Source organism: Panthera leo, chromosome F2 (genome assembly GCF_018350215.1).
Source record: "Panthera leo isolate Ple1 chromosome F2, P.leo_Ple1_pat1.1, whole genome shotgun sequence".
Classification (NCBI taxonomy): Eukaryota; Metazoa; Chordata; class Mammalia; order Carnivora; family Felidae; genus Panthera; species Panthera leo.
This window is the reverse complement of record NC_056695.1, coordinates 23,902,896-23,918,722: the sequence shown is the minus strand read 5'-3', so window position 1 is coordinate 23,918,722 and position 15,827 is coordinate 23,902,896. Positions and strand designations below refer to the sequence as shown.

The window sequence follows — 15,827 nt, the reverse complement described above, 5'->3', positions numbered from 1 at the left end:
GCTGAAGACCGTTTGCACCAACACTTTTGTTTCATAAGTGAAGATGCTGAGACTCAGAGAGGTAAAATAGAGTTCCCAAGGTGACCCAGCAGGGCAGTACAGAGTCAGGAATGGATACCAACTCTCTTAACTCCTGGGCTAGCACGCTGGGCCATATACCATCCTGTTCAGACTTGTGCTAGGAGAGTTGTGGAAATCCCAATGAGTATGCATGTTTCAGGAGCAGATTTAGAGAGCTGCAGAACATAGAGCTGGATACGTGCACAGGTGCACCCAGGCACACACGCGTGTACATACACACACACGTGCACAAACAGAAACTCTCCTTAAGGCAGAGACTTTGTGTCTCATTCACTGCTGTATCCCCAGTTCCTAGAACACTGCTTGACACAGAGTAAATCCCAGGCAATATTTTTGGTTGACTGATGGAAACAACACACACACTTCGGCAAGACAGAGCATTCGTGGAAAATCTACTGCTTCGTCCATACAGTCAGTCCTAGGATTTTAGCCAGACTAGTTGTGCCTGAGAAACTTCTATCATCTGCTAGAGTTTCTTCTGCCCAGTGCTCAGTACCTTCAACACTCTAAAGGCTTTTAAGCTCTAAACAGCTTCTCTACCATCAAAAATTAGCTTTTTCTCATCCCATTGCCTCTGGGGCCCTGATCTCCCCCAACAACAATCTATATGGCAACAGGTGGGATTTGACTAATTAAATGAACCAATGGACAGATTGGCAAGAATTAATAAAAATCCTCAACAATCTAAATAGTATAAGGCAGGGTAGTAAGAGATAGCAAAAGATCAATGGGAAGTTACCATAGGACTTTCCTAGAGAACAAAAATATCATTCACCACTCTTTCCCGTGATACCCAGAAAGGAACATTGAGGGAACATACCTTGATCTAAATTATATCTGCTGTTTTTCTCTTTCCTTGAGGCCTTTCCTTGAGGATCATTTGTTGATCCATGTTTTACTCAACTACTAATACGTACTAATACCTACTGAATACCAACTATCTACAAGCCCTATGCTCAGCACTATGGAAACTGTAAGAGCAAAAAAGATGGAGGTCCTGTCTACAAAGAGATTATGGCCCAAGGGAAGAGACACATTTCAATCAAATAATCACACATGTAAACACAGAAGTCTTTCTTGCACATGCTCTGTGTAAAGGAAGTTCTGATTGCAGCATCCCCTGTGGGTGCCCCACCCAGACCTCTGAGATATCTTTTACTTGTTTGGTAGGTGAGCTCACCCTCCAGCTGCTGTGGCTAGTTTTTACCTAAAGCCTCAACCTGCGCCCTTCTCTAGAGGATTGTCCATTGACATCTCCTATAGGAAGAGCTTGGAAATTAACCCACCCCAGCAGCCCATGGCCAATCACTGACTGAGGTGGGAATACAGATGCCTCCATGTTTGCCTCAAAGCAGGACAGACTTCAGTTCAGTTTACCCTACAGAGCTTCCTTCCAGATCAGGTTTAATCAAGATTTTGCCCAAAATCACATTCTTGTGCAACAAGAATCTTGCTTCCTTCTCTCCCTTCCAGTTTTCCTGAGGGCACTCCTTCAATAAATTATGAGCACACATATTCCCACCTCAGGCTCTGTTTTTAGAGAACTTAATCTAAGACTATGATATTCTGAAAGTATACAACTAGGAGATCTCACCAAGTCAGGGGAAATAGGGAAAGCTCTCCTGAAGAAATGATTGAATTGAGGTGAAAGGAAGAGTCAAAATTCACAAAATGGATTGGAAGAGAGAAGAGAGAGCCTTCCAGGCAAAGCAAACAGCATGAGCAAAGGTCCTGTGGCAGCAGAAAGCAAAGCTTTTTAGATTGCCTGCAAGGAGCCCTCAAAGTGGAAATGATGTGAAATGAGACAGATGGATGCAAAACATAAGGACCCAACTTGTCTAGTTCCAAGCAGGGAGTTGCAGGAAGGCAAACTTCAGATTAATAACTTAGCAGCAATAGAGAGCTCTCACAAAGCAATGGCTGTCTTGAGAAGCCATGAGTTCCTATGAATGAGAATGTACAAGTAGAGAGATAGTTGGTGTCTATCAGTGAACTTACATATGGCATTGGATAGGATGTTGGAAATGAAGATCCTTAACCTTTCAGATTTTAAAGTTCAATTATAGTATGTTTGGCCTCTTATGTAGGTCAAGTAGCTTTAGTAAATATAGCCCCCAAATTCTGAGCTGAACAAAGGGCAGAGTTAGCCCCAGGTTAGGGTGAAGAGTAAAAAAGTTTGTTTCCACCCTGCTCCACATCCGTTTCCCCCCAAGAGCACCACAGAGCCCTTGAACTGGCTTTCCCCACAGGAACCACCCTCTCCCTGAGAAAACTTTCTTTTTTTTTTTTATTTATTTATTTTTAACGTTTATTTATTTTTTTTGAGACAGAGAGAGACAGAGCATGAACAGCGGAGGAGCAGAGAGAGAGGGAGACACAGAATCCGAAACAGGCTCCAGGCTCTGAGCTGTCAGCACAGAGCCTGACGTGGGGCTCGAACTCACGGACCGTGAGATCATGACCTGAGCCGAAGTCAGACGCTTAACCGACCAAGCCACCCAGGCGTCCCATGAGAAAACTTTCTATAGGGCATTCCAGTTCACAGATGTCTGCTCTCACCCAATTATACTTCACAGTCTAATGCATTGTTGCACACGTGGATTTAGAAATTAAGCCACCTTGTTTCAAGTCCTGTCTCTGTATTTCCTGCTTTATGTGACTTCAACTTGTCTTTATTTTCTTCATCTGTAAAATGCTAATGCCAATGATACTACCCTATTGCGTTTTATTAATAATAAATGGGATAATAAGCAAAAATCACTTAGTGTGGTACCTGGAACATCACAAATATTAATTAAAGACTGGCTACCATAATTTAAATTAAGGAACTAATTGCTAATAAAGCTCAATGATGCTCTTTCTAGAATAGAATAGTGATTAATAGTATGACTTTGGAGCCAGTCTGCCTGGATCCAAATCTTGTCTCTACCACTTTCTAGCTGTGTGACCTGATTTGGACAAGTTACTTAATTGATCATGTACAAAATGGGGATAATAAAAATACCTACTTCATCAGGTTGTGAAGAGAATTAAATGAGTTAATCATTGTAAAGCCCTTAAACCAGAGTTTCACAGAGGAAATATCAGTAGTTATTAGCTATTATTCATATTTGCATAATTATTCACGTTTCAAATGATCATTCATTGAGAGTCTGAAGGAATGGGTTTGTAATAGTGGAAGTTCAGATGGTACAAGTCTCTGGGGGAAGTTATGTCTTTTCTTTTAAGTTTATTTAGTTTGAGAGAGACAGAGACAGTGTGAGCAGGAGAGGGGCAGAGAGAGACGGAGAACGAATCCCAAACAGAGTCTGATGCAGGGTTCAAACTCACAAATCATGAGATCATGACCTGAGCCAAAACCAAGAGTCAGATGTTTAACCAGCTGAGCCACTCAGGTAGGTTCCACATTTCTTTCTTTCTTTCTTTCTTTTTTTTTGTTTACTTATTTATTTGGTGGGTGGCAGACAGAGATGGAGAGAGAGAATCCTAAGCAAGCTCTGCACTGTCAGCGTGGACCTCAAAGCAGGGCTCTATCTCACCAACTGTGAGATCATGACCTGAGCCAAAATCAAGAGTCAGATGCTAACCTACTGAGCCACCCAAGCACCTCTGGGGAAGTTATCTCTAAGTGGGAGAGTCATTGGTGCCTATCAGATAGAACCATAACAAGAATTCTCTCAGGCTGTTCAAAGCTCAGACCATACCAGTGGTCTGGGAGGCAACCAGGCCACCACGGTGTAGAGACAGAAGAACAGATGTCCTGTCACTCACAGTTATTGGGAAAGGGCTGCAGAGAGAGGGGCCCAGGCCAGGCTTCCTCACACATCCTATGCCAGAGCAGCCTTGGTCCCCTTTCTGCAGTATTCAGTGGTGTTCAGCCTTTGAGGGAAGGACCCCCTCTCCTTGGGGAAATCCTTTCCTATAGACCCTGGTGATACCAAACTCCTCCTCCAACTTCTTCCACTACAAGCACAAGCTATTTGCTATTCATCTTTGTATTTCCAGAACTTGACAGTGGGCCTGACACATACAGTTACTTGGTAAGTCTTTCCAAACAGACTGGTCTGTCCATAGATGGCTCCATTCCTGCTCTGGCCTCCTGTCTCCCAATTCATTTCTGTAGCTGTTAAGTCAGACAACCTCCGGGAATTTCTGTTGGGAACATTCTTTAGGGGCTTCCTGGATTTCTAAATTGCAACAGCAACATCTTCATCAGTGATTGCCGATGGTCTCAGAAGAGGTCATTGGCAGAATGTACCAGGACAACGCCCTGAACTCATCTAGCACAGAGCTCAGAGAGACCCAGCAAGCAGACACATCCCAGTTTTCACAGCCCCACCCCAGGAAATTCCATTTCAGCTTGTCCAGGTTTCAAGAAAAGAGCTTCTTAGACCACTTCTCTTAGAGTCTCCTGGTATGTTCTGAATGCTCCGAGTTATTTAAGGACTGCATTATTTCCCCACGACTTCACCCATGATTTTTGATTCGGTCTCTCCTCATTCAAAATAGCTAGACCAGGCAGCCATGTGACATGTGTCTCTCTTTATTTCAAGATGCTATAAAATGTAGAAACATGTGGTACAACACCCTAACAATATTGCCTTGCATTTGGTACTTTTGTGTACCTTCAGTTAATCCTCACAAATATCTAGAAGAATATTCTTCCAAGGGCACCTGGTAGCTCAGTTGGTTAAGCATCAGACTCTTCATTCTGGCTCAGGTCTGACCTTGGGGTCATGAGATCAAGCCCTGTGTCAGACTCCATGCTAAGCGTGAGGCCTGCATGGGATTCTCTCTCTCCCTCTCTCTCTCTCTCTCCCTCTCAAAATAAATAAATAAATTTTTAAAACTTATTTTCAAAAAAGAAGACTATTCTTCCATTTTACAGAAGAGGAAAGTGGAGCTCAGAGGCTAAGTGACTTGTGCAAACTGCATAGTGGCAGACGTGCAACATGACTTTGGGCCCCCAAGTTTCTTTTTTTTTAATTTTTTTTATTGTTTACTTATTTTTGACAGAGAGAGAGAGAGACAGAGCATGAGTGGGAGAGGGGCAGAGAGAGAGGGAGACACAGAATCTGAAGCAGGCTCCAGGCTCTGAGCTGTCAGCACAGAGCCCGACGCGGGGCTCGAGCCCACAGACTGCGAGATCATGACCTGAGCCAAAGTCGGATGCTCAACTGACTGAGCCACCCAGGCGCCCCGAGGGCCCCCGAGTTTCTATTCCCACTAGAAGTCATTGTGACCTATCAGAGTCTGAGAGGAACTTGTGGATGAACCACTTCCACGTACTCCATCAAATTAGATTCACAAGAAAAAGTGAGCTAATTCTAAAAGACACAAACAACAATGGAAGCCTAAAGCAAGTCTAGAACCAGATCACAAACGGCATGTGATAGGGAAACACTGGTTCAAGACTAAGGCAAAGCTGCATTTATCAACAGGGTCAATGCTCTAAAGGATGAGCTAGGCCACTGCCGGTTTGCTCTACTAAAATAAGCACTAACCTCTCTCTTCACTGGCCCTCTCTTTACTGAGGGCCAGGCACTGTGCTAACTGTGAGGGCAACAGTGGTAAATGCCTCCAGTGACATTCCAGTCTGTAGGACCACACAAGAAATAGGGAAATCAATGGGTTACAGTGGAGTGTGGTAAGTCTTAAAATAAGAATGTGTGGGAGTGGAGGGACTCCACAGGCAGGTACTTTCTCCAGCTTGGCAAAGTCAATAAAGGTTTAAAGAGAAGGTGGTGTTTACACTGAGTACTGTGAAGCTAAGCAAAATTTGCCAGCTGGACAGAAGGGAAGACGAGGGTGTTCCAGGTGAAAGGAACAACCTAAGGCAGAAGCAGGGGGGCTTGTGATCCCCACATTTGGGGCCAATTCATGAAACTTTATCTGTCATGCTAAAGAGTTTGAACTTGGTCTTAAAGGTGACAGGTAATATTCAGTGATTTTGTTTTTAAAAAGAAGTGATGTATCACATTTCTATTTTAGGAAGTTAATAAAGAGGATTATCTAGAAAAGAGGGTATACTGAATGGGGAGACTAGTTAAAAACAATGGCAGTCAAGTAAGTGAGAGTTGCAATTAAGAGAGCAGGAAAGAGGGTAAACTGCTTGAAGGGTATTTAGAAACTAGAAATTATTTCCAGCAACTGGGAAGAAGTTGCCTTTCTCTGCAGTGGAGGAGCAGAGCCTAGAGGAGGAAGGGAGTTAACGAGTTGAGATTAAACATGTTGAGCTAGAGACAACAGTGGGACATCTGGTGCAGGGGTGACAGGAGGTGGGAGATAGGAGTCTGGAGCCCTATGGAGGCCTATGGATCTTGGAATCACTGATATACAGACGGTAGCTGGGGTCACAGGTGTGGACGAGATAACTCAGGGAGCACACAGCAGATGAGGAGGACAAGGCTAAGGACAGCCTTGGGGAACAATAGTTCCAGGGGTGGGAGAAGGATAAAGAAAAGTACAAGGGAAACAAAGAAGTAACCAGAGATGAAAAGAAGGAATAGAGAGGAGTACAGAAGCAGAAAAGGGAAGTAAGCAATGGAGTGAACCTTGATTGAGCTCTGATTCAGTACCCAACCCTGTACCAGGAGTTTTACATATGTTCTCTCACTTAATGCTCCTGGAAAAATCCCATGAGTGAGTATTAGTTTCCTAATTTAACTAAAATGGAAATTGTATCCCAGAGAGGAGAAATAACTTGCCCAGGATTACATAGCTACCAGTGGTGAAATGGGATTAAAGCCAAACCTATCTGGCTCCAAAGTTACTAATACTCTTTTCATAGCATAAATTGCTTCAGAAAGGTCAAGTCAAATAAGGCTGAAAATGGCTGGGTGAATGTAAGAAGTCATTGTTCAAGCAAGGAGAAAACTTCACTGCAGTGGGTTGGAGAGGGAACAGAGGTGAGCACACAGAGACAGTGAAGGTACAGTTGTGTTTTGGGGGGGGGGGTTCTTTAAGAAAACCACCCTTACCCACTCAACAAGCATCCCAAAATATTTCTGACTGTTCCTATTATGCACTGCACACTGTTCTAGGCCCCAGGCATGCCAAGTAGCTGCTCTTGAAGAGCTTGCATTTCAGTGATGAGGCACTTGTCATATTATATCAAACACAACATATGTCAGATGGTAGGAAGTGCCAGGAAAAGAAATACATGCAGGTAGAGAGTGAGAGGTGATGTGGAGAGGAGAAAAGGTAGTACTTTAGCTAGGATGGTCTCTGATAAGACCCTTGAACAAACACTGGAACGAAGCCCTTAAGAGAGTGAGGCTTGCAAACAAACCCAGGCAGAAGGAACAGCAAGCACACATGCTCAGAGACAGGATAACACCAGTCACATTCCAGGTCAGCCAAGAAGCCAGCAAGGCTGATGTGAATTAAGGAATGAAGGGAGTGACAGCAAGGAGATCTGCAGGGGCTAGGGCACAGGAAGCCATGGCAAGAAATCTGGGTTTTAGAGTGAGATAGGAATCTTCTGGAGGCAAGAGGTGCTGTCCTTGATGATCCCTCCCAAAGGGAGAGGTTACTGAATGAGAGCTCCCTGGAAAATGGTGCTGCACACTCACCTCCTTTCTGGCTGGAGCACCTGGAGGGGGCATGGAGTGGTAGCAGAGTACTGATGAGCAGAAAAGCTGGTAGACCAGGGTCAAGCCCAGAGCAGGACACTAAGTAGCCTTCCGCAGCCCCTCCTTCAGTCCTCGAGGCACCTGGGTAGGGCATTCATCAAAGCCACCATGTGTGGAGTAACCCTGGGGACCCTAAGTATTCCTACTGGAAGTCTCTATCTCAGCCCATCCCTGCCACCTGGAATCCCTCCCCAAACAGATGTACTAGACAAAAGGAACCAAAACAGGAGAGGAACTCTTAAATATCCAGCACCTTGTACAACCTCAGGAAGATGCTATGTCCCAATGTGGTTTCAGAGAATTAAAAGATGATCCTCTGATCAGAAACCAAGGCTCCCTCTGCCCTGCCAGGTCAGCTCTTCATGCGGGGAGTTAATCAGAGCCGTGCAGAAGGCACACACTCCCCAGCACAAGGATTGCCAAGGGTATCCTGCAGCGGCCCTCACTCAGCCTTCTTCACATCCCAGCAAGATTCCATGTAAGGGAATCCATCAACTGGGGGCACATCAGCCCTTGAAAGCCATGTGGAGTTAGTTTTCCAACAGAGGACATTTACTGTGACTTTATTGTCACTCCTTGTATTCTTTCTTCTAAGCCTATTGGTACTATGGGAGTATCAGTTGAGGTCATTAATATTGGGTGTAGCCTCCCTTCCATCTCTTTAGGGGTAACAGAAGCCAGATGGCAAAGAACATCCTTCACGCCAGGGGATTTCCATGGGCCGGCTCACAGGGAAGGGCTTTGGCACACCCTAAGGAATCACCAGGTATGAGGGGCAGTGAAGGCCCTGGTAACTGGTGACCCTCTGTCCTAGTCTTCTTGGGCTTCTCTAACAAAATGCCACACTGGGTAGCTTATAACCACAGAAATTTATTTCTCATGATTCTGGAGGCTGGAAGTCCAACATCAAAGTGCCAGCCTGGTCACATTCTGGTGAGAACTTGTTCTCCTTGTTCATCTTTGGTGCCTTCCTGCTATGTCCCCACAAGGGAAAGGGCAAGGGATCATTTATAAGGGCACTATTTCCATTCATGAAGGCTCCATCCTCATGACTTATCCACCTCCCAAAGGCCCCACCTCATAAGGCCATCATCTTTAGGATTTGGATTTTCATATATGAACTTTGAGGGGACCTATTCAGACCACAGCACCCTGGTTATTTGCATACATTGACATGCCCCCCTTTCCCTTCTTAATTATGTCTTGAACACCTGAATTTTTTTCACCCAAATCCAAAAGCTTCACCCAAATCAGAGGGAACTATTGTAGAGACAATTATTTCTCCACTTAGCTTTCTACCACCTTAGGTACCACTTTTGCCTTTCTACATAGAAATATGCAATTCTATAGAAAGTCCCCAAAGCACAGGACCACGTAGGTGGGCATTATCTGTAGTACAGCTATTTAATAATTTAGGTAATCACCTAACTATCCTTTTCTATCAAAAAATATTAAAATGATTTTAGTTGGAAGTGGAAATCTAAAAATATAACAGCTATGGAGTACGTGGGTGGCTCAGTCAGTTAAGCATCCAACTTCAGCTCAGGCCATGATCTCCTAGCTCGTGAGTTCCAGCCCCACATGGGGCTCTGTGCTGATAGTTCAGACCCTGCTTCAGATTCTCTGTCTCCTCTCTCTCCCAGCCCCTCCCCCACTTGCTCTCTCTCTCTCTCAAGAGTAAATAAAACATTTTTTAAAATAAAAATATAACATTGTATATGATGAAAGTATCTTAAAATTCTGTTTTCTTCATTCTCTTATTCTTCATTCTCTTCATCTTGGCCAAATGGCTTCTATTTTTTAAATTTTTTTAGGGGCGCCTGGGTGGCGCAGTCGGTTAAGCGTCCGACTTCAGCCAGGTCACGATCTCGCGGTCCGTGAGTTCGAGCCCCGCGTCAGGCTCTGGGCTGATGGCTCGGAGCCTGGAGCCTGTTTCCGATTCTGTGTCTCCCTCTCTCTCTGCCCCTCCCCCGTTCATGCTCTGTCTCTCTCTGTCCCAAAAATAAATAAAAAACGTTGAAAAAAAAAATTTAAATTTTTTTGAGTGTATTTATTTATTTTGAGAGGGGAGGTGCTGTGACGTGGGGGGGGGGGGGCGGGAGGCAGAGAGAGAGAGAGAGAGAGAGAGAGAGAGAGAGAGAGAATCCCAAGCAGGCTCCCTGCTGTCAGCACAGACCCCAATATGGGGCTGAGTCTCACAAACCATGAGATCATGACCTGAGAGCCAAGATCAAGACTCGGACGTTTAACTAACTGAGCCACCCAGGTGCCCTCCAAATAGCTTTTATAGTATGTTCCTATAATATGATGTATTCCTCTAACAGCACTTACAACATTACATTGGCCTGTTTACTTGTTTCTCTTATTAAACTGTTCAGACGTAGGAAAGTATGTTTCCCATCTTAAGGAAGTTCATAGTCTAGTGAAGTAGGGAGAGAGAGATAAGAAAACAAATGATGACTGTCTTAGTCAGTTTGGGCTGCCATATCAAAATACCATAGACTGGGTGGCTGATCAAGGTGCTGGCAGATTCTGTTCCTGGTGAGGCTTCTCTTCCTGCCCCTGTCTTCGTGTGGCAGAGAGAGAGAGAGAGAGAGAGAGAGAGAGAGAGAGAGAGAGAACACACTCTCTAGTGTCTCTTCTTCTTATAAGGATACTAATCCCATCATGAGGGTCTCACCCTCATGACCTTATCTGAACCTAATCATCTCCCACTAATGTCATTGTTGTCAATTGAAAGTTTGTGTCCCTCCCCCTAATTCACATGTTGAAGCCCTACCCCCCCCCCCAGTGTGATGGTGTTTGGAGGTGGGATTTTGGGGAGATGATTAGGTACAGATGAGGTCATGAGGGTGAGACCCTCAGGATGGGATTCGTGTCCTTATAGAAAGAGGAAGAGACACTAGAGTGCACGCACAATCTCTCTCTCTCTCTCTCTCTCTCTCTCTCTCTCTGCCGCATGAAGACACGACCAGGAAGAGAAGCCTTACCAGGAACAGAGTCTGCCAGCACCTTGATCTGGCTCCAGAACTTTGAGAAATAAATGTCTGTTGGTTCAGCCACCCAGTCTGTGGTATTTTGATATGGCAGTCCAAACTGACTAAGACAGTCACCATTTGTTTTCTCATCTATTTCACTAGACTGTGAACTTCTTCAAGACAGAAAACAACTTTTTTCTTTTTCTGACATCTTTACATTTCCAGAAAAATTCATGAGTCAGAAGAAATGTTGAATCAATGAGTTGAATGGATCAATATGTTGCCACACACAGGAATGTGACCATTCAACAGAGAAAGATTTTATTTGAACGTCTGGCTCTCATGGTAGGAATTTCAGGAATGGGGCAAGTGAGTGCTTTCTTATATTCTGGAAAGGCAGCTGCTTCTTTGGCTATGCCTGGGTGAGCCCTAAAAATACTGGTTCTCCTTTCTATTCCCCTCCTCGCTCCCTCTTAATTAGGCCTTCCTTAAATTGAGCACCTGCTTTATGCTTCACATAAATCTCTGGCCCTGAGAAGCTTTCTCTATGTAGAGATCCTGTTCCATCATCCATTTTTCTACTCGGGGCTTTATTCTTGCTATACCTGATGTGCAGCTTTGAAGAAAATCACTAAATGCACAGATCTTCGAGGCTAAGATAAAGTGTAATAAAATGATCTGGAGCATCATGATTTCCTTGCATAAACTTTTCAAATCATCTAAGCCGCAAGCAGAAACTCAAAATTGCCTTATGTAGGAAATGCTGTTTTCACCATTCACTTAAAGCTAGAGAGAATCGCCTTCCATAAGTCAGTTACAAACTTTGTTTTCTTTCCTCTTCTATGGTTTTTTTTTTTTTTTTTTTTTCCCCAAGAGAAACATTCACTCTTTTTTAGCTACCTTGCAGAGCTGCGCTGGAAAGTGAGATGAATCGTCAAGTTTCCACAGCAGCTATAGGGAACCCGAGCTGGGCAATTGGACACTTGTGTATGGAGGACGTGTAACACCCATTTTACCCAGATGGAGCTCACTTATTTTCCGTAGCATTTTAAACCTGGGCCTGGGACCACAATTCATCCTATTTATAGTTTAACATGTAACATAATATTTACTCGAGGCTCCAATAGGAATGCTTCTTATAAATGTCAGTGGATTATTTACTATGGTAAACTAATTAGTTACATAAATGCTTCCCTTTTCAGGGTGGGTGAGGAGGAGACTGCTAATGCTTCTTGGATTAACCTAGTATTATTATCGTTTGAAGTTCTTTCACATTTAAGATAGTTATTACAAGACTACACAACTTTGCACACATAGAACATCTGTTGCTTACGTGACGTGAAGCGTTTTCATTTTAATTCACATGGTGAAACCAAACCACAGACTGCAAATGCCAAACATCCTGAATTCAGAGAGAAATCGCTGCAATCTGAACATGGTGGGGGAAAGATCAACGTGCTATGCTAATGTTCTTGACTGGCACTTCAAATTCACCTTGCTTTCACGACAATTATATCAAATATGCCAAATGGTTATAAGCGTCAGAAGCACTGAAGGTCAATGATCCCTAAGGAACCATTACCGTGGTTGAAGGCAGTTTTGTTCTTGGACTTCTCAGGAATTCAGATCATTGGCGAGGAAAAATAGCAAATGAAATCTGTGTTTGAAGAATCATCATGTACAGGCATATTTCTCTTGGGTAGAAGGAGGACATGTTTTCCCCAGTCCTGATCACAAAGAGATTATCAATACAAAAAAAATGTTAATGGACCTTAAAATACAGTGAGGGAAAAAAAATCTTGTTCAGAAAAAGAAAACAGCAGTGTGTGTTTTTAATACTTTTGGCACCTGTGCCTAATTTTTCCATAACCAGAAGATTTTAAGCAGGGGATGAATTTCTGGCCAAGGAAGTAGCACAAAATGAAATACTGTCTGTGAAAAATATCACAGCTCAAAAAAAGTCATAATCAACTTCTGTATTTAAATATAATGCTGGGACACCTGGATGGCTCAGTCGGTTGAGCATCCGACTTCAGCTTAGGTCACAATCTCACCGTTTGTGGGTTCGAGTCCTGTGTAGAGTTTTGTGCTGACAGCTCAGAGCCTGGAGCCTGCTTCGGATTCTGTGTCTCCCTCTCTCTCTGCCTCTTCCCCGCTCATGCTCTCTCTGTCAACAATAAATATTTTTTAAAAAATTTAAATATAGTGCTAATGACTATTGAGTTTTATCTGTACCAGACACAGCTCTAAGTGAGTGTCATGTCAACTCCTCAAGGTAAGCAGTGTTATCCTCTCCCTTTTAATAAATGGTGGGGAGGGGGCGCCTGGGTGGCTCAGTTGGTTAAGCATCCAGCACTTGGTGTGGCATGGATCTCTGCCTCAGGCTCTGTGCTTAGGATTATCTCTCTCTCCTCTCCCTCTCTGCCCCTCTCCTGCTCGCTCGCTCTCTCTCTCAAAATGAATTTAAAAATTTTTTTTAAATAAAAATAAAAATGAAGGAATTCAGGCACAGAAAATTTAATGGCTCACCCAAGGTGGAGTACTGAGGCTGGAATACGGTAAGTGAAAAGTTGTCAAACTATGCTTTCGGGACTCTTGGAGGTACCTAAGACGTTTTGAGGGGGGTCTGTGAGGTCAAAACTGTTTTGTAATAATGCTAACCTGTTATTTGTCCTTTTTACTCATATTCTTTCACAGGTATAAATTGAAGTTTTCCAGATGCTATGTGACCTGGGACGTTGCAACACTTTGGATGCAGAAGCAGACAGAGGAATTCAGCTGGTTTCCATTACCCCAGACATCCAAGAGATATGCAAAAATGCAACAATGCCATTCTTCTCATTAAATTCTGGTTTTGTTTTGAAAAACATATTTTCATAAAAAGCCTGTTGTTTATGTTAATATGTAATGGGTTATTTTTAAGCGAGTTAATAAATAAAATACTTCCTAGATTTAATGTTCAATGTAATAAATATCTATACATATAACCCATATAAGCAAAAAGGCACTCACAGGCACTGATGACAAAAGAGGCCGTGACTCCATAGTAGGATCTATATGTTGCCCAAAATCCGGATGGAAACAAATAAAACTCAGTCCAAGATCCAAAAGTTTTCAACACCTGAATATTTTGATACCGGACTTTGGAACTTAGATGGAAATTTTTAATATAAATGGTTTTTGGCTATTGAGAAGACCACTGCTAGTATTCCCTTTGCCTGAAATGTCCCCAAATAGCCACAGACCCCACTTGTTCACTTCGTGCAGATCTTTACTCAGATGACCTGGTCATCCTATTCAGTCAGCAATCTTCCCTCATTCCCTCCGTTACTCTCTACCCCTTTGACTTGCCTTATTTTTCTTTACAACAGTTAACCACACCTAACACATACATTTTTTTTTTCCCAATGCCCTCCACCACATGAATTAAAGCTGTTTAAAGACAAGAATGTTTATCTCTTTACTGTGTAACCCCAGCACTCAGAACAGTGTCAGAAACATAGCAGATAGTTGATGAATAAGTATGTGAATAAACGAATGAATGTTTTATGTTATATATATACGTGTATATATATACGTATATATGTTATATATATATGTATATATATATATATGTTATATATATGTATATATATATGTTATATATATATGTATATATATATGTTATATATATGTATATATATATGTTATATATATATGCGTATATATATATATATACATATATATATAAAACCCACATAAGCAAAAGTGCAACAATGCATATATATAATGGAAGAGCAAGAACAAAAATAAAACAGGTGTTGTAAGCATAAATTATCCGAACAAATCACCAATACTGAGCAAATACTTGAGTAGACAATTGCAGAGACAGCACAGTATGTTTACTACATTTTTTTCCCCTCTTCTGGGCACACAATTCCAGCTTCCCTTGCAGTTGGGACTGTGAGGCTGAGTTTTGGCCAGTGCTTCTCAAACTTAAATACTCATATAAATCACCTGGCAATCTTGTTAAACTGTAGATATTAATTCAGTGGGTCTGGGGCCTATGACTATTTCTTTTTTTTTTTTTTAATTTTTTTAATGTTTTATTTCTTTTTTAAGAGACAGAGAGAGACAGAGCATGAGTAGGAGAGGAACAGAGAGAAAGGGAGACACAGAATCCAAAGCAGGCTCCAGGCTCTGAGCTGTCAGCACAGAGCCCAACGAGGGGCTCAAACCCACTAACCACAAGATCATGACCTGAGCCGAAGTCAGACACTTAACTAACTGAGCCACCCAGGCATCCCTATGACTATTTCTAACAAGTCCTCAAGTGACAATGATGCTTCTAGTCTGTAGCCCTTAAAAAATATGCCATCTTGGGGCATCTGGATAGCTCAGTCGGTTAAGCATCCAACTTCAGCATAGGTCATGATCTTGCGGTTTGTGGGTTCGAGCCCCTTGTTGGGCTCTGTGCTGACAGCTCAGAGCCTGGAGACTGCTTCCCATTCTGTGTCTCCCTCTCTCTCTGCTCCTTCCCTGCTCATGCTCTGTCTCTCAAAAATAAACAAACATTAAAAAAAAATTTTTTTTAACATGCCATGTAGAAGCAATAACACCCCAGCAGCACAAAGAACACCTAACCTCCAAATTGTGGTTTCTCCTGTAAAAGGAACGATGACTCCTTGGAGAAATGGCTGTTTCTAGGACTGAAAATAAGAGCTTGAGGATCTGGTTCTGCCACAGAGTAAGAAAGTGCTTACTTATGCCAAAGGGACACAGGAGCCAACTGAAACAGTCCCAGTGTCCAAAGCTGGAACAATTTGGGTCACAAAATTAAAAAAAAAAAAAAGTATTGGATTACAATCCAAACTATAAAATAAATATACAAGAGTCTATATGTATAGGTAAATAATTTAATTAATTAATTAATTAATTAATTAGAGAGAAGAGACCAGCGTCCTGTGCAGAAGAATTCCAAATAATTTGTATAGTCTGTCTTCAAGGGGGAGGAGCACAACTTCCCACTCCTTAGGGATAGGCTGTGCATAGGGACTTTTTCCAAAGACTATAGTATTGAAAGAGGGAAAAGAAACTAGCTTTATGGTGGAGACACATGGCAAACACTACCTCAGCTAAGCGATCAAGATAAACA

The 15,827-nt window shown here is 42.7% G+C and overlaps 1 protein-coding gene across 1 annotated transcript in view; it reads left to right on the top strand.

Annotated features, from left to right (window-relative positions):
- JPH1 (junctophilin 1) overlaps positions 1 to 13,491 on the top strand; it is a 122,119-nt gene extending 108,628 nt beyond the window's left edge. The window contains 1 exon segment of the mRNA XM_042923738.1: positions 13,391 to 13,491. Coding sequence (XP_042779672.1) covers positions 13,391 to 13,401 — 11 coding nt within the window. The 3' untranslated portion in view covers positions 13,402 to 13,491.
- The last annotated feature ends 2,336 nt before the right edge of the window (positions 13,492 to 15,827 follow it).